At 48.1% G+C, this 23938-nt stretch overlaps 1 protein-coding gene and 1 pseudogene across 2 annotated transcripts; both read left to right on the top strand.

Moving 5' to 3' along the window:
- The first annotated feature begins 4020 nt into the window (after positions 1 to 4020).
- LOC146342461 (olfactory receptor 2D2-like) lies at positions 4021 to 15439 on the top strand (annotated as a pseudogene).
- Positions 14809 to 23273, top strand: LOC146342460 (arylamine N-acetyltransferase, pineal gland isozyme NAT-10-like). Of its 2 annotated transcripts, XM_084806176.1 has the most exons (2): positions 15384 to 16219; positions 22036 to 23273. In XM_084806176.1, exons 1-2 carry the CDS (start codon positions 15619 to 15621, stop codon positions 22131 to 22133), a joined length of 699 nt encoding a protein of 232 aa, XP_084662302.1. In that variant the 5' UTR covers positions 15384 to 15618; the 3' UTR covers positions 22134 to 23273. The 2 variants fall into 2 exon arrangements, with proteins under 2 accessions (XP_084662301.1, XP_084662302.1); XM_084806175.1 differs by lacking the exon at positions 22036 to 23273 and having other exon boundaries at positions 14809 to 17758.
- Positions 23274 to 23938: the final 665 nt, after the last annotated feature.

Raw genomic sequence — 23938 nt, 5'->3', positions numbered from 1 at the left:
GCCTGATCCACACGTCACAATAACCTACCTTGTTTTAAGTGGATGGTTGTGAATGCAGCAGCATGCTGGGGCCAATTGTTCTGCCTGCAAGGAGAAGCAGCTACACAACCTGGAGATGCTCCATCCCTGAGCTGCTTACTGTGATGTACCAACCAGGAACTCGGGCTTGTCTCTGCCCCAGCAAGCCAGCTTGCTGTGGGAGAGACCCGGTAGCATTCACTAGTTTCCTGCCACATTCACAATATCACATCTTTTATTTTTTTAAAAATCTGGGTTCTTGTGACGTGCGAATCAGGCCACAGACTTGACCACGGAGTTTCTACGTTGCTATGTGTCCTCATTCACACATGTCCGAGAACTCACATGTAGATGTGTGTACCTGACTAACCTGGAAATACAGAGCTTTTGCAGAAGCGTGGTATGCACACAGTAGGTTTTCAACTCTGCCTCAACAAAGTAGGGAAAGTACATCTCTGACAAGGACAGAAAGCAACTATCCAAGTTTTATTCGACCATCGACTTTACAGAAAGACAAACGCTTGATTAGTATTCCAGCACCCCAGAACTGTACAGGCTGTACCAGGATATCAGCTAGAGCTGTGCACAGATGGCCTCTCAACATTCTCCAGCCTATTCATGGGCAGAGAAACTGGGGGGACAATTCCACCGAATTTCTCCTAGGGGAAGAGAAATTCTCCAGCAGTTTCTCACATACAAGGCTCACTATCGGCAGGGGTTGTAGCACAGCTTCTTTCTTTTTCCTCAGGGTTTTTGTCTTATTGTACTGCAACAGCATCAACTGTGATGAGGCTTCCACTTTTCTGAGGTAGGATTCTGAATTTCTTTTGGTGATACTTTCGAGCTTATCTAATCACTGCGAGGTGACCGAGCGTGCTGTGTGTGGGTTTTCTCTCTCTATTACACATCTTTCCATTGCTCGTCAGCCTCTCAGGCCACCTGCACTTTCTGATTGCCTCGTGATGGCTTTAATGGAAATAAGGGAAGCCGAGGGGGCTACAGGCCAATTACGGTACAATGACAGACAGGACAGTCATTCATACTCCTCAGCCACCTCATAAGTAAGGTGAGCCCAAAAACCCCAAACCCAACCAATGAGAATTTCTCTGAAATTTTCCTCTCTGGAATTTCTTTCCCAAAGCAATTTCTTTTCTGTCAAATTGAATGGGAATGGTCGGGAAAAAAAAGGTGGGAGAAATTTTCGGCACAGCACTAATATCAGCAGGGTTGGCCTGGCCTAACAAATCACAAACCAACCAAATAAATATTTTTTCAGAGCTGTTATCAAGGATTAAGACATGGTTGTACTGCCAGGGGCAGCAAGTCTGATCCTAGACCTCTGCATGAGGGGTGTACAACCTGTTTCAGCTCACGGGCCAAATTCCACTTCGGAGAAGCTCTCAAGGGCCACATTCCAGTGGTGGCAGGGCCAAAGGCAAAAATGGATGGGACCAATGGCAAAAGGGGCGGGGCCAAAACCGCCAGCATTTCCACCTCTTAGAATGGGGGGGGGGAAACTGCTTGAAACGTGGGAAACCCCCAAATGACTGGTGGTTGCTGGGAAGGGGGTGAGACGAAGGGGGAGCACTAGATCGGGATCCCCAGGAGGGCTGGATTTGCCCCCTGGTCCTGAGGTTCTGTACCCCTGCTCTACATAATAGGATCCTCCAACTCAAACCTGGATTCAAATCTCAGCCCGTGTCCATTCCTGGTTGTGGAATGCCCTCCGCTCGGAGGCCCGACTGGTTCCGACATTGGCTTCATTTCGGCACCAAGTAAAAGCATGGCTTTTTACCAAAGCCTTTGAGGGCTAAATGCATTTCCTAAAGTAGCATACTGCTTTAACTGTTTTATTGTTTTAGATTTCAATTGGTATTAGGTTGTTGAATGGTTTAATATGTTTTAGGTGTTTAAAATCTTTATTGTTTTATACTGTTTAAATTGATTTTATCTGTAAGCCACCCTGAGATCTTAATGATATCAGGTGGGATACAAATGTTTTAAATAAAAAAAAACATACACACAATAAAATAAATCCTCTGTTTTAACTGGGTTACAATCAGCCAGGTAGTGAACCTAGTGAATCCTGGGGTTTCTGCCCGCTTCATAGTATAGTATAAAAATTAGGGCTGTGCAGGGACGCCCCGATCTGACTCGGAAGCCGCTTTTCAGCTTCAGAGGCTGGCCCAATCCAGCCCGGGAAGATTCAGGGGCCACCCAGATCCCAAAGCGGGTCCCCCCCCAATGCCCCCCACGCAACCCCCCAGCTCCTTACCTGGGCCGCCTCCTTTGCCACCACAGCCGCCGCCATCACCTTCTTCGTTGCCGCCACCCACCGCTGCCCGGCACCATCTCCAGAGGCCTGGTTGTGTGGCAACCCTTCTTGCAGGGAGTCGCCATTTTAAAAATGGTGACTCCCTGGAAGAAGAGTCGCCACGCGTCCAAGCCTCAAGACATGGCGGTGGCAGAGTGGCGTGGTGGCATGGTGACAGAGGCAGTGGTGACGTGGCAGAGCAGTGGAGCAGCGGCAGAGGCAGCACGGCAGCAGCGAGGAGAAGGCAGCTCAGGTTGTTGTAGAAATGTTGGTTGTAATATGTCTGTTATCCCATAATTTTAGAAGCTAGGCTATGTCTATTCTACCTTTGTGTGAAATTGTCATGCCAGACAAAGACATAGTGCCTTATCAGAGACTCAGGAATGCCAGGAATGTATTTACGTTAGAGTACAAGGCTACCTCTTTGTGCATGCCTAGATATGTAAAAGGCGCTGCCTGTTTTCTGTTTCCCTCTCAGCTAGACAAAGAGATTAGTACAGCGCAAGCATAAGACAGCCCCCAAAGGTCTTGCCTATATAAACTTTTGGATCACATCACTTGATTGTGACCTTTGTTGGAGCGTTAGCCCCAAGGGTTGCCTTATTCTGCAGAATAAAATTGTGTTGGACCAGATCTCTGCCTCCTCTCGTTCTTGGTAAACAAATTGGAAAGTCTACCAGGGAAAAGAACACAATTTTTGTAACAAGGTAAGGACCTTGAGGCACTGTGGGGGGGGGGGCTGGGGGGGGGCTGGATGCCAAAGTGCACCGAGCCTCTGACCCGCTCCGGGCCACTTCGTGCCCCCTCCACTTTGCCTCGGAAGGGGCACAAAGTGGCCCAAAGCAGCCTGTTTCGACTCGGGGTTCAGGCCTCAGGCCGAAACAGTGCACAGCCCTAATAAAAATAAACTCCGAGTGGCCTTTTTAATAAAAACGGAGAAAGTTCTTCCCCATTGAGGCCTTGTGCATAATGTAGGAACATAGGAAGCTGCCGAATACTTAGTCAGGCCATTGGCCCAATTAGCCTAGTACTGTCGACACTGACTGGCAGTGGCTCTCCAGTGCATCAGGCAGGAATTTTTCCTCACCCTACCTGAAGAAGCCAGGGATCGAACCAGGGACCTTCTGCATGCAAAGCATGAGCTCTGTCACACTGAGCTTTGGCCCCAAGGAATTCCTGTAGACACTCATGGACCTCTGTAAAGTAGCCATATCTTGTGTAATCTTCCATTTCTGGGCCTTAAAGGTCCAGGGGCAAAATAGTGACTGTTGAACTTGGTGTCCTCTGCCTCTTCTATGGAACACCTTGTCTGTGTGGGGTTTGAGCACAATGCAACCAAAGGCCAAGAAAGCCATGTGCTGGTCAACACTGGGTCTGTGCCTGTGCAAGGCTTGGCATCTACAGAAATGAAGGAGCCCCAGCCCAGCTCCTGCAGAGCTGGTGACTGAAGTATTAACTTATGTTCGGGTGGCCATGTGTCTTGCTCTGCAAGGGACAGTGAGTCCTCTACTTGAAGGGCTCTCAGAGGACAAACCTCTGTGTGAAGGCATCCCCTATTTGACGCACTCAGGACAGGTGATGAGAGTAGGCATAGACGGAGGGGAGCCACTGAGGGTGTCTTGCCCAAGGGCCCTCAAAAACCTGGAGCCAACACTGGAAGAGCGGTCCAGTCCAAGTCCAGGTTAAAGATGAAGAACGATAAGACAGGAGATCAGGCAGGGGCCTTGAACTGGCCCATCAAGGGCTTAGCTGATCCTGGCAACTTCCTTGGAGGTGTGATGGTCTCAGATAGGCTGATCTGAATGAAGAACTTATATAAAACTAAATGATGCCCCCTCTGCCTCTAGTCTTGATGCATAGGTTGGACCATGTTGGAATCTTGTTCATCTGCTTCTCTTCTAAGCCAACACTCCACCCTGAAATGGCTAACCATGACATTTGTCTTCAGATTTATGTCCAAGAAAGATGTATGTCCAAGAAAGGCATCAACCAAGTCTGAGGTTGAATTTGTGAGGACTTTTCAGCCCATCCTTCTTTAGAGTATCTCAAACTGTGGAGTCTGTTGCATGTCATGCTGGCTTGGGTGATGGGTTTTGGAGTCCAATACATCCAGAGAGAGCCAGGATGGGGAAGGCTGCTGTAGGAAGACACATCCCATAAGTTTCCTAGTATGTGTGTGTGTGTTGGGTAACTGTCTTGCCATGAAGTTCTGTAAGCAGTGGCTTTGCTACTATGTTGGAGGGAACTTCTGGCTTACTGGGAAGTTTGTTACAGGTCTTACTCATGTAGAGATCAGTCATAGTAGACAAGCTACTTTGGAAGAATAGATTATTCAGTGCTATTGATCTTCCCCTTCCAATGTGTCAACTGTTTACTTGGTTGCATGCTCATCATGGAGGCAGGGCTCCAAACAGTTCTCTTCAGTGCCCCACATGAACAGGGTGCCTGCCCCAGAGCATGGCTTTCTGCAATGCACTGGAATACTATGGCAGACCTGCTGAGGTCTCTGAGCAGATGAGTCAAATGTGCCTTGAAGACAGTTTAAACACTGCTGATATCATGCTATGCAGTGTCTGATGAGACTCTTGCTATATATGTATAGGGGGAAGGAAATTCTGCTGAGGTCCAGCCCCAGTCCCTGTACTCCTGTCCCCTCTATATGTGTGTTGTGAATCCCTTTGCATTTCAGGAGGAAGAAGGACCTGTAAGCCTGGTTCTTGTTGTATACCAATCACATGCAAATGAAATGGTCTTCATAAAAGTAGCATTCCAGCCCCAGGTCGAAGTCTGTCTAGGCCAATTTAACCCAATATTTTATATAGAACAGGTCTTCAACTTTATGGAATGCAATTTGTTGTCTGTTCACAGCACTGGCAGCTGCTGTGGGCTCTTGCAAATGCAATGGGTAGGCTTCAAGACTAATAAATAAAGGAAGGATGGATGCTAGCTATTCCTCAAACTAGTTGAAGGGGGGGGGGAATCAACAAGTATTGATTTAAACATTTTCTGGACCAATTGGACCTACTATGGCATGTGTGAAGTTCTTTGTTAACTTCCTGTGTTGCTCTCTCTCCCTCTCTCTGCAGGATGCAAGATAGAACTGGGCCTGGGAACCACACCACCATCACACAGGTCATCCTGGTTGGACTAACCAGCAACCACAAGACACAGATTGCCCTCTTTGTGGTCATCCTTATTGCCTACCTGATCTCCATGGTGAGCAACCTTCTCATCATCATGCTGGTCTGGGTTGACTTCCGCCTCCACACCCCAATGTATTTCTTCCTCACCAACCTCTCTCTCTTGGAGATGTGCTATACCAGCATTATTGTGCCCCAGATGTTGGCTCACCTGCTAGCTGGGAGTGGACGACTCTCTTTCATGCACTGCACATTCCAGATGTACATGGCATGTGCTCTGGCATGCACTGAAGGATTGCTGCTGGGTGCCATGGCCTGACGGGTACCTGGCAATCTGCTGTCTCCTGGTGTATGCTGTGGCCATGAGTAGGAGACGCTGTTTGGTTCTGGCTGCTGTCTCATGGGTAGGCGCCTTCCTCCTCTCTGTGCTGATTACAGCCTTTATTATGCGCCTCCCTTTCTGTGGTCCCAGCTACATCAGTCATTTCAGCTGTGAGTGTCTCATGGTGATTAGGCTAGCATGTACCAACACTAGCTTCACTGAGGCCGTCATCTTGTGGGCAGCAGTTATCACCTTACTTATCCCACTGGCCACCATCCTCAGTTCTTATGGACTCATCCTGATGACTGTAGTGTGCATGAGCTCAGGTGCAGGCCGGACTAAGGCCTTCTCCACATGTGCCTCCCACCTAATGGTGGTCACAAAGTTCTATGGAAGCCTCATTGTCGTGTACATGACGCCTCAGTCAGGTACAGACCCCAGCCACGACAAACACGTTTCTATCTTTTACATAGTGATCATCCCTCTCCTCAACCCCATCATCTATACCTTACAGAACAAGGATGTCCATGCTACAGTTGCCAAGGTGCTCAGAACAGAACGTCTGAAAACAAGGGCTGAATGGTCCTGATGACCTGTGTTCTCTTTATCAAATCATGGTTCTCATCAAGGCCTATATTCCCCCCCCCCCAAAAAAAAATTCTATAATGACAAAGCCTGAGGGGAAAAAAAACTGAGCTCACAAAGACATAGGACTTCAGAAAGGCTGGAAGAGTCTCCCTTCAAAACTCCTACATTGTGTACTGGCAGCCCTAAACTGTCCAACCCTTAAGACAGCCTAAAAATAAGGTAAAATTAAATAAAAATAAAAATAGGGCTTGAAGTGCCTGCAAGAGCTTCTACTCTCATATCGACCTGCCCAGTCTTTAAGATAATCTGTCAAAGGCGTTCTGAGATTGCCTCCCTCATGTCCAGTGAGGTGGGTCCCTATAAGGGAGAAGTTTTTACAGGTGTGGTGCCCATTATGGAAATCTCTCCCCTAAGGATGCTCATACAGGGCCCACGTCACTACTTTACAGATGATGGGCAAAAATGTATTTGATTCGTCACAGCATTTTGAATATATTAAATTTGGATGGCTGCTGTTAGGACATTTTAGAATTTTGCCTCTTGGCATTATTTCATTTGGGTATGGGATTGAATGATACTAATATTGGTTATGCTGTTGTAAAGTGCCATGAAATCTAGCAGGATGTAGGGTGGTATATACAGTCAGGGCCAGAAATATTGGAACAAGGACAACTGTTTTGGCAGTTGGCCTCCATACACTACCACACTGAAGGTGAAAGGAAACACACCCAGATGGGAGCGAAGTCAGGACTTTCAGCTGTAATTCAAGGAGTTTGACAAAAGTAGGGCACTAACCACTCAGGAAGTACAGCCAGTGGCATACACACACACCCATCGTTGGTGGCTCATAAGTAATGGAACGAATGGCTGACAAGCAGCTGCATGGCCAGGTGTGGCCTGTTTCCTGGGTACCCCATGACCAATCAAGCAGATAAGAGGCCTGGAGCTGGTTCTGAGCGTTACATTTGCATTTGGTAGCTGTTCACTGGAACTCCCAACATGAGGTCCAAAGAGGTGTCCATGCAAGTGAAGGAGGCCATCATTAGGCCAAAGAAACAAAATAAATCCATCAGAGAGATAGCAAAAACAGTGGGAGTGGCCGATACAATAGTTTGGAACATCCTGAAAAAGAAGGAATGAACTGGCAAGCTCAGCAACAGCAAAAGGCCTGGAAGACCACGGAAGACAACTAAACTGGATGACTGCAGAATTCTGTTAATGGTGAAGAGGAACCCTTTCACAACATCTAGCCAGGTCAAAAACACTCTTGAGGAGGTAGGCATGTCAACATCTACAGTCAAGAGACGGCTTTATGACTGTAAATACAGAGGCTTCACAACAAGGTGCAAACCACTGGGAACACTCAAGAACCGAAAGGCCAGATTAGCCTTTGCTAGCAAACACCTAAAAAGGCCTGCCCAGTTCTGGAATAAGATTCTTTGGACTGATGAAACGAAGATTAACTTGTACCAGAATGATGGGAAGAGAAAAGTGTGGAGAAGGAAAGGAATAGCTCATGATCCAAAGCATACCACATCATCTGTCAAACATGGTGGTAGAGGCAGTGTTATGGCATGGGCATGTATGGCTGCCAATGGAGCCAGGTCACTGGTGTTTATTGATGACCTGACTGCTGGTGAAAGCAGCAGGATGAATTCTGAAGTGTATAGGGCTATACATTCTGCTCAGATTCAGCCGAATGCTAGGCCTGCCCAGGGGTGTGCCTTTTACTGTGACCCTGGTCTAGGGGTGTTTCCTGCATGTTTCCTGCCCATGTGTTTCCCAGCACAAACCAATTAGTTTCAGAAGTAACTCCCATTGTGATCAATGAGGCTTGTCCCCTGAATGCGCACATCAAAATTTACATATACCCCCCCGCCCTTTTGAAATAGCACATTTTAAAGCTATTCCCTAAAGGCTGTAAAGTGCTTTCGCAAAGCTGTGATTCTCCATTGTTTGGTTTATCACCTTAAGAAATAACTACTTCCACCTTCAATCATCCCGATCCTGTGCAGCATCGGGTTAGAAAGGGGGCTGGTTTCCCATCCATTTCCCCACCCTGTCTTTCCCAGCACAAACTGCGCATTCCCGAGACTCCCATGAATTGAAATAACACATTTAGAGAACCTTGTCTAAGCTTCAAAGCTTTGATTGATCACAGCAGGGCAGCTAGAACATGGTGTTTCTTTTGTGATTGTCGGTGGAGTGGGGGAAGAGAGAAAGAGAGTGATTTCTGTGGATACAGGTGAGGAAACCTCCCAGGATTTTATCAAAGAAGAAAAGGGGGGGAGAGCCTGGACGGGGGGGGAGCCCTCTTATTGGTTGAGCAGCCCCTACCACTAAGATGACATTCACTCCAACCCCCACCCCACCTGGAAGCATGTTCTGTGAAGCGACTGTGATTCACTTGTTCATGGAGCCCTGTACAGACCAAAGCCAGCTCCTTGAAAAATCCAGGTAAGCCTAGGGATGTCAGAGAATTCCGTGATGGATCTCGTTGATCCCCCGAAACCCGTCGCGGAACGAAGCCCCCGCCCCCCCAACCCATGAAAGGTGTGCGGGACGAAGTGCCCGCCACCCCCACCCCACGAAAGATGCGTGAAACAGAGCACTTACCTGCTCCCATCCGCGCTGCTGTGTGAATGGCAGCCGTCCTGCAGCCGCCATTCGCTTGCTCCTCTTCAGCCGTGATAGGCTACGTAACTAGTTACGTAGCCTATCACAGCTAACGCAGGGATGCCATTTGCGTCCCTGTGGAGGCTGTGATAGGTTGCGTAAGTATTTACGTAGCCTATCATGGCAGGGGGGGGAACCCAAGCATACGCAAATGGCGGTAGGCGACGCCATTTGTGTACGCTGGGGATTTTTTCCCCCCTGCCGTGATAGGCTACGTCAGTAGTTACGTAGCCTATCACGGCAGGGGGGGGAAAAACCAGCATACGCAAATGGCGGTGGCTACCACCATTTGCATATGCTTGGGTTTTTCCCCTGCCATGATAGGCTACGTAAATTCTTACGTAGCCTATCATGGCGAAAAGGGACGCTAATGACGGCGGCTACAACAGCCGCCATTTGTGTCCCTGCAGGGCTGCCCGGCTGCGGGCGGCCGGAGCTGGCCGGCAGCTCCACGGCTTGGCTGCGGAGCGGAGCCGGCTAGCCAGGACTCCGGGGGGAGGGACGGAGGGTCTCCCCCCCCCCAGCAGAACCCGGCGGAGCCAGGTAAGCGGGGTTTCGTACACCCCTAGGTAAGCCACGATTGGCTTCACCTTCTCTCTTCTTCCATTGTCATGGAGAAACCCCCCAGGAAATGTATGATATCTTTTTAATGTCTGATGTATTTACAAGTCCACACACAGGCAGAGCATGAGTATAGGCAAACAAGTAGACTGACAAGTGGGTAGATCCATTACCCAACATCAGATTCAGAATGAACTCGGTCAAGTTAGTTGACCAAACATTAAAAGTCCAGCTTTTAAAAGTCCACCCAATGACATGGTATGAGAACGCTGACGCATATGCTGCTGGATGTGCACCAGTGGACGTTCTCACTGTGCTTCCATCACAACTGCAGAATAATGAACACTGTGGCTCGTTCTAGATGCCATAACGTTCTTCATGTCTCTGAAACTGCTGCTGTGTTTGTTGCCTCGGATGGCTTTCCTCTGGCTGATCGTTGCCTGATAGTATACCCTGAAGGTGGAGTGCCACAAGGTCTCCTACATGGAGAGTCATGGCGACCCTTTGGTTTACCCTTTGCTGCACTTTCACGGTGAGGCTGGATGGGGTCCTGGCATGGTGCATGTTGCAGCCAGGCAAACCAAGTTGGCATCTATCTGCCTACACCTGTCTTCTGCCGTGGACAACTCTACATTGCCATGAGTAGTCCTAAATCTCCCAGCAGCTTTGGTGGGGAAATTCAGATCACTATCAAATCAGGAGGTAGACCTGAGAGAGGAGAACCCAGCCTTGACTTGAAGAGGTCCAAGGAGCAAAATGGAGGGATCTGTGGAGATGACAGTTGTGTTTGGGATTGGTGTTGACTTCTGCCAAAATCCAAATGCACAAGCACCATTTTCTTACATTGACATAGAATTCCTTGCTCCATAGCGACATAATAACCCAACAGAGATGGAAGTTTCCTCTCCCAAGGCTCTGAAATAACAACAACTTATTATTTAGATTTTAATACCGCTTAACTTGTTTTTTTTTTAATTCTGGCTTTGAATAGGAGTTTGTGTACTTCTGTGTTCATGTTTTGGGGACACCCAAACACAAATGTGAAAAAATAGACCAATTATGGCAGTAGAAGGGAGGTAGGGGGGCTTTAATGAAAAATACACACACACTCAGAGTCCCCACCACCACCACCCTGCCAGGGCTGCAGCTGCTAAAGAAAAACATGTTGGGTGATCCAGTCACAGATCACCGATGTAATATGCAGTTTGGTCCCAAAGGACCACCTAAGCCAGCACTTTTAAGATTCCTGGCCAGCTTTTTTTCACAGAACTGCAGCTTCCAGGATTTCCTTGGGAGAAGGAATGATGGTCAAACCAGTTTAGGTCTGTAATGTATATACAGCTGGAACCACAACCAGCTTGCAGCTTCAGGCTGACAGGGATAGTCTTGGTGCTGGGATGACTGCCGTGGGAGACCTCAATATCCATGCTGAGGCTGTCCAATCAGGTGTAGCTCAGGACTTCATGGATGCCATGACAACCATGGGGGTGTCCCAAAATGCCATTAGCCCAACGCATGCAAGCAGATCACACTCTGGGTTTTCTCAGCTGGGAAGGAAGACAGTGATCCAAAAGTGGGAGGGGGTTTTAACAGCTACCCCTTTATCATGGTCAGATCACTACCTGAGGTGTAGACTTTCAGCAGCTTTTTCCCTCTGGAAGGATGGGGGACCTATTAAAATGGTCCACTCCTGGAGACTAATGGTGCCTACTGGCTTCCAAAGGTCTCGGGATTTTCCAGTTGTATGACTGGTACTCCTGTCAAAATCCTGGTCACTCTTTGGGACATGGAATTGACCGGGATGGTTCACATGATCGTGCCCAAGCACCAGCTCTCCCTTGGCAGAGCCAGATTAGTCCTTGATACACCTTGGAGCTGAGGGCAATGAAGCAAGCAGGACGTCAGCTGGAATGCAAGTGGAGGAAGTCTTGGGCTGAATCTGACCAAAAACTGATTGGAGCTCATTACTAAGCCTAATGAGTTCTAATCAGTTTTAGAGGAAGGGTGGCGAAGAAGTTCTTTTCCACCTCCATTGTATCTTCAAAATGACATCCAGCAGAGCTGTTTCAGGTGGTGCGGGGCATATTACAATCTGACTCTGTGGGGGAATTGGTCATGCCCTCAACAGAGCTCACTGTGATAAATTTGGCATAACACTTTGAAGATAAAATAGCTCATATTTGGCATGACTTGGAATCCTTTTTTAGCGTAGTTCCATTAATGAAGGCATCCAGAGCACCATCTGGTCCAGCTGCATTGGATGAGTTTCAGTTGTTGGGGCATGAGGATGCAGCCAAGGTGCTTGGATGAGTTCAACCAGCCACTTGTATCCTCATCCCTTGCGAATCTTGGCTTGTTACATCTAATAAGGAGGAATGGATGGGTGAGGACTGGAAGACTGCAAATTTCTCCTTGAGAGAGGGCGCCGCACCAGCCTCCTTAGAAGAGGCAGTAATCAGGTTGCTCCTGAAGAAACCTATCGGGACCAAGAAATGGAGGACAACAATAGCCCAATTGCTAACATCTCCTTCTTGGGCAAGGTTCTAGAGTGCAGGGTTACTGATCAACTCCAGGCATTCTTGGAGGAAGTCGGTTTTCTAGATCTATTTCAATCCAGCTTTAGGCCTGATTCTGGGACAGAAATTGCCTTGGTCACCCTGTGGGATGACCTTTCTTGAGAGACAGACAGGGAGGTACAAACCTGTTAGTTTTCTTGGACCACTCAGCAGCTTCCATTCCTGCTTGGATGGCCACTTCCAGAAGGAGGTGCTGGGGGATTCTTGCTCTGTTCCATGGCAGTTTTGTTGCAGGGTTCCACAGGCTCAATTTTATCCCCCATGCTATTTAACATCTCCATGAAACCACTGGGGGAGGTTATCCAGGGATGTGGACTGAGGTGCCATCAATATGCCAATGACACCCAGCTCTACCTCTCCTTTTCATGAAACCCAGATGAGGCAGTGGATGTATTGAATTGGTGCCTGAGCAGGGTGGCTACAACAGAGAGGGTCTTCTCAGTTGTGGCACCCCAATTGTGGAATGAACTCCCCAAAGAGGTTCGCTTGGTGCCTTCTTTGTTATTTTTTTCAGCGCCAAGCAAAGGACCTTTCTTTTCTCCCAGGCATTTTAGAGCCCTAATTCTAGATTTTTTTATGGCTGTTTTATCGATCCTTGTGCTGCTCATTGCTTTGCTTTGTAGTGTATTTTATTCTTTTAATTATTTGTACTGCATTTTATATTTTAACTGTTTCTATAGCATGTTAGTCTTTTAAATGTTTGCAATCCTCCCAGAGAATATTGGTTATTGGACAGATTAAAAATATAATAAATAAATAACTAATTTGTCAGAAATAATTTAAGCAGGCTTGAGTCCCAAAACATGGGTCAAGACAGTCATAGGAACTCATATGTGTAATAGTGATGAGGTGTACGAATGCATAAACTATGCGCCGAAGTCCCCCCTCAGAGAGGATGCTGCCCACTTCATGGTTCTGGTTGTCACTCTTTCTAATCAACCTCCTTTAATTAATTTGTGCTCTGTCTGTCTAGGGTGCAAATAGATCATTCAGTGCAGCAATGCAAATTATGTTCCCTGTGATTGGATCATTCACGTTACCTGCCCTCAAAGAAGGCATGTCTAAAACACGTTCTGACATGCAGAGATACTGCAATGGCCTCCTCTGAGAGCAGGTTCTGCAATGGCCTCCTCTGACAGCTTATTCTTTACAGGTAGACTTCACAGTTGTAGATTTGGGAACCCAACCAACTCTTGGTTACCCCAAGTTTTATTCATTACAGTAGCCTAATTTAGATGGGGGGGTCATTTTGTTGTTGCTATTGCTAAATAACTGTGGGTCAAAAACTCTCGTGATTCTGCTGAAAATCACCCAGAGATCTACCAGGATATTCCCAAACTACCTTCTGTAGTAAGGGGAAGTGGTGGCGAACAACAAGAGGGCCAGTGGCTGTTCTAGAGAGCCCTGCCAGCCGCTCACTCTCTCTCTCTCTCTCTCTCTCTCTCTCTCTTTCTCTCTGCAGTAAATGTCACAGTGGGGGAACAGCTGGCAGAGCTCCCAAAAGCAACTGCTGGAGGAAGTGGGATGGTGGTTGGCAGCACAGCGGGGCGCGGGGTAGCGGCACAATTTGCCGCTCCTCTCACTCCACTGCCTAATGCAGGAGCATCACTATGTATAATGGTAGGGTCGGCGCTGGTTTAATGGACATAGGAATTGTGGGAAATGCCATCATATGAGGCTGCCAGGAATTCTTACTGAGAAAGCTCTAATGTCTCACAGAACTAAAGACTTGAGGTCCTTATTTAGAACTGGTTCACAATTTTAGTATACATATTTGGCTCCTGGCTGCTCTCTCTCTCTCTCTCTCTCTCTCTCTCTCTCTCTCATAGAATAGTAGGGTTGGAAGGAACCTATAGGACCATTGAGTCCAACCCCCTGCTCAATGCAGGAATCCAAGTCAAAGCATCCCTGACAGATGGCTGTTCAGCTTCATCTTGAATGCCTCCAGTGTGGGAGAGCCCACTACCTCCCTAAGTAATTGGTTCCATTGTCATATTGCTCTAACAGTCAAGAAGTTTTTCCTGATGTTCAGCCGGAATCTGGCTTCCTGTCACTTGAGCCCATTATTCCATGTCCTGCATTCTGGGATGATCGAGAAGAGATCCTGGCCTTCTCTGTGACAGCCTTTGAAGTACTTGAGGAGCGCTATGGTATCTCCCCTTAGTCTTCTCTTCTCAAGGCTAAACATGCCCAGTTCTTTCAGTCTCTCCTCCTAGGGCTTTGTTTCCAGTCCCCTGATCATCTTCGTTGCCCTCCTCTGAACCCTCTCCAGTTTGTCTGCATCCTTCTTAAAGTGTAGTGCCCAGAACTGGACACAGTACTCAACATGAGGCCTAACCAGTGCGGAGTAGAGAGGAACTAGTACTACCCGGGATTTGGAAGCTATACTTCTATTAATGCAGCCCAAAATAGCATTTGCAGCCACATCACATAGTTGGCTCATATTCAGCTTGTGATCAACAACAATTCCAAGATCCTTCTCACTCATAGTATTGTTGAGCCAAGTACACCCCCGCCCCCCGTCCATCTTGTAACTGTGCATTTGGTTTCTTTTTTTAGGTGCAGAACTTGGCATTTATCCCTATTAAATTTCATTCTTTTTGTTTTCAGGCCAGCGCTCCAGACTATCAAGATCACTTTGAATTTTGTTTGTCTTCCAGAGTATTAGCTTGCCATGGGACCTTACTTATCATTCTTCTGAGTGTATTAAAATTGGCTTTCCTAAAATCCAGGGAACACGTTTGGCTACGTGCAGCTTTTGCTTCCTGTAGAACCAAGAACTCAAGTATAACATGGGCACCCCCCCTCCCCGAGTTCCTGTAACTGCTACTTTATCCACTAAGTCATCTCTGTTGGTTAGGATCAAGGCAAGGATAGCCGATCCTCTAGTTCCTCCCTTCCCCTCTCTCTCTCTCTCTCTCTCTCTCTTTCTCTCTCTCGCACGCGCACACACACACACACACACAGCTTGCATTCCTACATCATTCTACTGATCCACTTCCTTAGTGCATTCAGTTGGCCCGAGGCTACGAAGGCTTAAGGCCACACGGAGCTGAGAAAGAAGCTTGTGGGAGGTGCTCTTTGTGGCATGCTTGTGGTCACCTGACATCTCCCATTTCCTCCCTCCTCCCTCCCAATAGTGAAACTGCCGCTGCTCTTTGTACCCAGCAAACACAGCAGGAAATTCCAGCAAAGGTATTTCATAGAGGAGGGGAGTGGTAAGCAGACCGGCAAGCAGCAGTGAGGTGGCAGCCAGAATTCCCGAGTTGTCTGTGTAGGGTATGCTGAGTTGCACATAAAGAATCAGAGCTCCCCCCACTCCTGACAACTGAAGGAGGATAAAGTGAGGCCTGCAAAGGGAGAGCACTGGCATCTTGATCCACCTGTTCTCTCTCCTCCCCGAGCTCCCGCATCTAGTCCCAAATGGATGTCAGCCGCTACTTACAACGGATCGCCTACCAGGGCCCCACGCAGCCTTCTCTGGAGACCTTGCAGCGCCTGCACCGCTGCCACCTCCTCTCCGTGCCCTTTGAGAACCTCAGCATCCATTGCGAGGAGCCCATCACCCTGGAATTGGCCCTCCTCTATGACAAGATCGTCCGGCACCACCGGGGTGGCTTCTGCTTCGAGCTGAACGGCCTTTTCCTGTGGCTACTGCAGACTTTAGGATTTGATGCCAAAACCATGGCCGGGCGCGTCAGGAACCGCTTCACGGGGCGTTACGGTCCCCCATTGGACCACATGTTGATTTTGGTGCAGCTGGACGGGCACCAGCTCTTGTGTGATGTTGGCTTTGGCGAAGGCTTCATGGAGCCGCTAGAACTGAGGCCGGAGATAGAACAGGCCCAGGAAGGTGGTATTTTTTGGCTGAGCCTGAACAAGGATGTCTGGGTGTTGGAGCGCCGGGAGGTTTCCGGAAAGGAGGGGAGGCCTCTATATAAGTTCACCCTTGAGGAGAAAACACTGGACGATTTTGCTGGCATGTGCCTCTATCACCAGACTTCGCCTAGCTCCATTTTTACATGTAAGTCATTCTGCTCCCTGCACAAAGAAGATGGTGGGCGCCTGACCTACATGGGTTGGCGTCTCATTTCCACAAGGGGAGGGGAGCGTACAGAGACCGCGCTGCAGAGCTCCGAAATCCCGGAAGTACTCCACAAGAAATTCAGGATCAAACTGGAGGGGTCCTTCAAGCCAAAGGATGAAGAAATCCTGCCACCTCTTGAGGAAGATTAATTGAGTGGCAGGGAATGTTTCTCACTTTGGATATTTGTAGTGCAGGGATCGGGAACGTGTGGCTTTCCAGTTGTTGGAGGTCAACTCCCCTCATCTTTGTTCATTAGCTATGCTGAGTAGGGCTGATGGGAGTTGCAGTCCAACAACATCTGGGGTGCTCCATGTTTCCTGCCACTATTGTAGTGAGATTCTGGGTTGGTGAGGATAACCTTTCAACAGGGCCGGCCCTACCATTAGGCAGAATGAGGTGGCTGCCTCAGACAGTAGATGCTGGGGGGTGGGGGGGGCATCATTGCCAACTCACCCAGGACCATCCATTCCTTCTTGAGCAGCAGCATGGTGGAGACAATTCTTGCATGTTTGAAGGAGGAGATGAAGCAGAAGTTTGGCCATGATGGCTAGGGATGATGTGTGTTGTAGTGCAGGATGAGGGGAGCGGCCTTAAGCTATCTTGCTGCCCTTGGGTGCTTCCCATCATAAAGTAAAATTCTGGCTGGTCCAGAAGCTGGAGCTAGTGCAGAATGCAGTAGCTCGCCTGTTGTAAGGAGCTGCTGCCCCTTTTCAGCATGCAATTCCATTGCTAAGGGAACTGCACTGTCTGCCTATTCTCTAGTGGGCTAGATTCAACGTTTTGGTATTAGTGTATAAAGCCCTAAACAACTTGGGACAAGGATACTTTAGAGTACCTTCTCCCTTATCAACCTGCCCGGTCACTGAGGTCATCAGACAGGATGCTCCTGGTGGTTCCACATGGACCTATGGCCTGATTGGAGTCTTCCCAGAGAAGAGCCTTCAGTGTGGTGGCCCCCTTTCCGTGGAACTCCCTGCCTCTGGAGCTCAGGCGGGCACCAACATTGTGTTGTTTCCAGAGCCTCTTGAAAACAGCTCTATTCCAGGAAGCCTTCCTTGATTGAATAGCCTTGTTTTTTATTGGTATTCTGTTTTTAAAAACCTAACAAAAAAGGAATATGGTGTTTTATTCTTTTTATTTTTTATTGTTCAGTGCTCCGGAATCTGTTTAGATGTAGTTGTTGTCGTTCAGTCGTTAAGTCGTGTCCGACTCTTTGTGACCCCATGGACCATAGCACGCCAGGCCTTCCTGTCCTCCGCTCTCTCCCGGAGTGTAGGGATGTCAGAGAATTTCACCACAAATCTCAGGGAGGCCGAATGCCAGAGCATTCGGCCCACCGAAATTGGTGGCGAAACGGTCTGCCACCCCCCTGCACCCCCCCCCCCCGGGACGGGACTTACCTTCGGCGAATCTTCCTGGCGGCGGCTCCGGCGGCGAGGCGGCCGGTCTTTCGACTGCCTACCGCCGCCGCCATTTCCAGTTAAAAAAAAACAAAACAAAAAAACGTGATAGGCTACGTAAAGATTTACGTAGCCTATCACGGCTAGATTTTTAAAAAACACCGTGACAGGCTACGTAAATGTTTACGTAGCCTATCACGGCTGATTTAAAAGAAAAAAATAAAACCGTGCGTACACCCATGGGCGCCGCCATTTGCGTTCCTTATTTTGGCACGTCTTAGTCTATGTAAACATTTACATAGACTAAGACGGCGAAAATAAGGGGAACGCAAATAGTTTAGACGCTACGCTACCATTTGCATACGTGCGGTTTTTGGTTTTTTTAAAATCAGCCTTGATAGGCTACGTAAACATTTACGTAACCTATCACGGCTGACTGCCGCCATTTGCGGAGCTGGCCGGCCAGAATTTCGGGGGAGAGGGACAGAGCACCCCCCCTGCCAGAATTTGGGGGGGGAGGGACACAGCGCTTCCACCCCAGCCAGAATTTCGGGGGGAGGGATGGAGTGCCTCCCCCCCACCACGAATGTCACCCTTCAAAAAGGTAAGTGACTTTCGTACATCCCTACCGGAGCGTGCTCAAGTTCATATTCATTGCGTCGGTGATGCTATCTAGCCATCTCATCCTCTGTCGTCCCCTTCTCCTTTTGCCTGCAATCTTTCCCAGCATCAGGGTCTTTTCCAGTGACTTTTCTCTTCGCATTAGGTGGCCAAAATATTTGAGCTTCAGCTTCAGTATCTGTCCTTCCAATAAGCAGTCAGGGTTGATTTCCTTTAGGATTGACTGATTTGACCTCCTTGCAGTCCAGAGGACTCGTAAGAGTCTTCTCCAGCACCACAGTTCGAAAGCATCAATTCTTCGGCACTCAGCCTTCCTTATAGTCCAGCTCTCACAGCCATACATTACTACTGGGAAAACCATAGCTTTGATTAGACGGACCTTTGTCGGCAAGGTGATGTCTCTGCTTCTTACTATGCTGTCTAGGTTTGCCATAGCTTTCCTCCCAAGGAGCAAGCGTCTTTTAATTTCATGGCTACAGTCACCATCTGCAGTGATCTTGGAGCCCAAGAAAATACAATCTGTCACTGCTTCCATTTCTTCCCCTTCTATATGCCAGGAAGTGATGGGGCCAGATGCCATGATCTTCGTTTTTTTAATGTTGAGTTTCAAACCAGCTTTTGCACTCTCCACTTTCACCCTCAACAAGAGGCTCTTTAGATCCTCTTCGCTTTCTGCCATTAGGGTGGTATCATCTGTGTATCTGAGGTTGTTGATAATTCTCCCGGCAATCTTAATTCCGACCTGTGATTCATCCAACCCGGCATTTCTCATAATGTACTCTGCATATAAATTAAATAAGCAGGGCGACAATATGCAGCCTTGTCGTACTCCTTTCCCAATTTTGAAATCACTTGTTCCATGTTCTTACTGTTGCTTCTTGACCCTCGTACAAGTTTCTCAGGAGACAGGTAAGGTGATCTGGTACTCCCATCTCTTTAGGAATTTGCCACAGTTTGTTGTGATCCACACAATCAAAGGCTTTAGCATAGTCAATGAAGCAGAAATAGATGTTTTTCTGGAATTCTCTTGCTTTCTCCATGATCCAGCGAATGTTGGCAATTTGATCTCTAGTTCCTCTGCCTCTTCGAAACCCAGCTTGTACTTCTGGTAGTTCTCGGTTCACATACTGCTGAAGCCTAGCTTGTAGGATTTTGAGCATACCTTGCTGGCATGTTAAGTGAGCGCAATTGTACGGTAGTTTGAATACACTCTTTGGCATTGCCCTTCTTTGGAATTGGAATGTAAACTGACCTTTTCCAGTCTTGTGGCCACTGTTGAGTGTTCCAAATCTGTTGGCATATTGAGTGCAGCACTTTAACAGCATCATCTTTGAGGATTTTAAATAGCTCAGCTGGAATACTGTCATCTCCGCTAGCTTTGTTGTTAGTCATGCTTCCTAAGGCCCACTTGACCTCACTCTCTAGGATGTCTGGCTCAAGTTCAGTGACCGCACTATCATGGCTATCAGGGACATTCAGATCTTTCCTGTATAGTTCTTCTGTGTATTCTTTCCACCTCTTCTTAATCGCATCTGCTTCTGTTAGGTCCCTGCCTTCTTTGTCCCTTATCATGCCCATCTTTGCACAAAACGTTCCCTTGAGATCTCCGATTTTCTTGAAGAGATCTCTAGTCTTTCCCATTCTGTTGTTTTCCTCGATTTCTTTGCATTGTTCATTTAAGAAGGCCTTCTTGACTCTCCTTGCTATTCTCTGGAACTCTGCATTCAGTTGGATATATCTTCCCCTTTCTGCCTTGCTTTTCACTTCCCTTCTTTCCTCAGCTACTTGTAAAGCCTCATGAGACAGCCACTTTGCTTTCTTGCATTTCTTTTTCTTTGGGATGGATTGAGTTGCTGCCTCCTGAACAATGTTACGGACCTCCATCCATAGTTCCTCAGGCACTCTGTCTATCAGGTCTCTTCCCTTAAATCTATTCCTCACCTCCACTGTATATTCATAAGGGATATGATTTAGGTCATACCTGAATGGTTTCGTGGTTTTCTCTACGTTCTTCAATTTAAGCTGAAATTTTGCAAGAAGCAGCTCGTGATCTGAGCCACAGTCAGCTCCAGGTCTTGTTTTTACTGACTGTATAGAGCTTCTCCATCTTTGGCTGCAAAGGACATAATCAATCTGATTTCGATATTGACCATCTGGTGATATCCATGCGTAGAGTTGCTTCTTGTGCCGTTGGAAAGGAGTGTTTGCTATGATCAGCGTGTTCTCTTGGCAAAACTCTATTAGCCTTTGTCCTGCTTCATTTTGTACACCAAGGCCATGCTTGCCTGTTATCCCGGTGATTTCTTGACTTCCTACTTTAGCATTCCAATCCCCTATGATGAAAAGAACTTCTTTTTTTGGTGTTCTAGAAGGTGTTGTAGGTCTTCATAGAACCGATCAACCTCAGCTTCTTCAGCCTCAGTGGTTGGGGCATAGACTTGAATTACTGTGATGTTGAATGGTTTGCCTTGGATTCGTACTGAGATCATTCTATCGTTTTTGAGATTGTACCCCAGTACTGCTTTTCTCACCCTTTTATTGACTATGAGTGCTACTCCATTTCTTCTAAGGGATTCTTGCCCACAGTAGTAGATATAATGGTCACCTGAATTAAATTCGCCCATGCTTGTCCATTTTAGTTTGCTAATTCCCAAGATGTCAATGTTCATTTTTGCCATCTCATGTTTGACCACCTCCAGCTTACCTTTAGGGATGGACGAAAGGCACTTACCTTGTCCCATGGCTTGCTTCGCGGTGGGGGGGAGGCGCTTCGGTTCTCCCCCCGAAGTTCAGGCGAGGGGAGGAGGCGCCCCACCTCGCCTGGCCGAAATTCAGGCTGGGGGGGAGGCGCCCCATCCCTCGCTGGCCAAATTCAGGCTGGGGAGGAGCGCCCCGTCTCCCCAGCCGCGAAAAAAAACAGTAAAAAAAAAACCCACACACCCGTGATAGGCTACGTGACGATTGACGTAGCCTATCACGGCTAGATTTCCAAAGTCAGCCGTGATAGGCTACGTAAATCGTCACATAGCCTATCACGGGTGACTTTGGGGGAAAAAAAAAAGCGTAGGCAAATATACGCAAAAATAAGGAACATTTGTGTTCCTTATTTTGGCACGTCTAGTCTACGTAAAGATTTACGTAGACTCTGGCAAAAATAAGGGCAACGCAAATAGCGTTCCCTTATTTTCGCCGTAGTCTACGTAAATCTTTACGTAGACTACCCCTGTCCAAGTAAGGAACGCAAATGGCGCCGCCCATGGGGCGCCGCCATTTGCATACACGCTTTTTTTTTTTCCAAAGTCACCCGTGATAGGCTAGGTGACGATTTATGTAGCCTATCACGGCTGACTTTGGAAATCTAGCCGTGATAGGCTACGTAAATCGTCATGTAGCCTATCACGGGTATGTTTTTTTTTTTTTAACTTTACTTTTCTATTTTGTAATGGCAGTGGCGGCAGCCGGTCGGGAGACCGGCCGCCACCCCCGCCCCCGCTGAAACGCCCCCGGGACCCGCCGCCAAGAGGGACATTCGCCGAAGGTAAGTCCCATCCCGGGGGGGGGCGGGGGGCTGGCAGAGAATTTCCCCACCAATTTCGGGGGGCCGAATGCGTCGGCACTCAGCCTACCGAAGATTCGTGGAGAAATTCTCCGCCATCCCTAACCTTGATTCATTGATCCAGGTTCCTAAACAATATTGTTCTTTACAGCATCCGATTTTCTTTTCACCACCAGACACATCCACAGCTGAGTGTCCTTTTGGCTTTGGCCCAGCCACTTCACTTCACTCTTTCTGGCGCTACTTGGAAATATCCTCTGCTCTTCCCCAGTAGTATATTGGACACCTTCCGACCTGAGGGGCTCATCTTCCGGCATCATTTCTTTTAGCCTTGTGATACGTTCCATGGGGTTTTCTTGGCAAGAATACTGGAGTGGGTTGCCATTTCCTTCTCCAGTGGACCACATTTTGTCAGAACTCTCCGCCATGACCTGTCCGTCTTGGGTGGCCCTGCACGGCATAGCTTATGGTTCACTGAGTTACGCAAGCCCCTTCGCCACAACAAGGCAGTGATCCATGAAGGGGGTTTAGATGTACAGCGGTATATAAATGTTGTAAATAAATAAATTAAATAAATAACATTCAACTGCCAGCCTGGCTGGCTTTTTTACACTGATAGCAGGGAGGGGGGAACCATCCAGTCCTTTGCCTCAGGCAGCAACATAACTTGGTTGGCCCTGCCTTACAAGGGGGCACTTTCCAAACCTGTGACAGAGTAACAAGGACGGCTCTAACTGATGCAGGTTGGTCAAACCTGCTGGAGCAGTCTGGCCTGGCCTCTTTTATTAAGCAGATACCGGAATAGCAGGCCTTTTCCCCACACCCCCAAAGAACTAATTTGTCCAGTTCTTGCCCAGACAAGCTTCTGAGTCTTAACTGGATGGTTATCAACTGCTGCCTTTGGGGATGGAACAAGGAGGTGGGAAGATGACTCATCTTTTTGTCTTCCCCCTAAGCCTGTAGTTTTGGGGGAGTTTGGGAAGAACCGGAAGGGGAGGCACAGGGGCTGAGTTGCGCTCTCTCTCTCTCTCTCTCTCTCTCTCTCTCATTTATTACATTTATAGCCTACATTTTTTCTTCCTTAAGGAACCCAAGGCGGCATACCTCCTCCTCCTCCTCCTCCATTTTATCCTCACAACAACAACCTTGTGAGGTGGGTTGGGCTGAGAGTCTGTGACTGGCCCAAAGTCACCCAGTGAGTTTCCGTGGCTGAGCGGGGACTAGAACCCAGATCTCCCGACTCCTAGTCCAACACTCTCGCCACTATACCACACTGGCTCTATGAGGACTCTATGGTGCTGGTGCTGGCTCCCTATAAATCTGATGGGGAGCGTTGTTGGTGTGTGCTAATGCTGTGAACCTCCACTTATGCTGAACCTCTACATATGCCTAAATAAACACTGTCACAAAATGCTGTAAGTCTCCAACGATTTCATTCCAAGGAAAGCAAACCCGGGCAAAACACTTTCACATTCGCAGTTCTTACAGAGGGTGTGTAACAAGATAACAGTCTAAACGCTGGCACGTGCGTCACTGGGGATGGCAGAGGAATCCACCGCGGACTCAAATAAGGCCGGAATCTCAAGAATCTGACTCACTTCTGGGTCAGTTGGATTTCCCGTGGGGTGGCTCTCCTCCATTCTAAACGGCCATTTATGCCGCAATTTACATAGAAGGAAGTGCTTTATGGCCACAAATGCCGTAAACTACGCAATTTATGGCTCCATTTTTCCCGCGATTGGCTAATGGCCGCTGCCATCAGCCGATCTCACCGTTTAGAATGGAGGAGAGCTGCCCCATGAAATCTGATGGACACGGTAAGGCTCCATGGAACTCCATGGGGACCCAAGCAGCCAGGATTTCCCTACTGCACCCCTCCACACATACACACACACACACCTAGGACCAGACCTTGGGGGGGGGGGCTTCATACATCCCTATGCATCACCTCTATATGCAGCTCCTAGTCCTAGCCATTGGCCGAAGTGCTGTGACATCATGGAAACCTCACAAACATTCTAATCTCTGAAGAGAGGGAAAGTTCATTCTTTGCCTCCTTGGGCGGTCGGGGGTGGGTGG

The sequence above is a fragment of the Heloderma suspectum genome, chromosome 6 (assembly GCF_057233095.1).
Source record: "Heloderma suspectum isolate Gila_16-S chromosome 6, 16-S_ref, whole genome shotgun sequence".
Lineage (NCBI taxonomy): Eukaryota > Metazoa > Chordata > Lepidosauria > Squamata > Helodermatidae > Heloderma > Heloderma suspectum.
The sequence above is the reverse complement of the archived record's forward strand: the minus strand, read 5'-3'. Positions and strand labels throughout refer to the sequence as shown.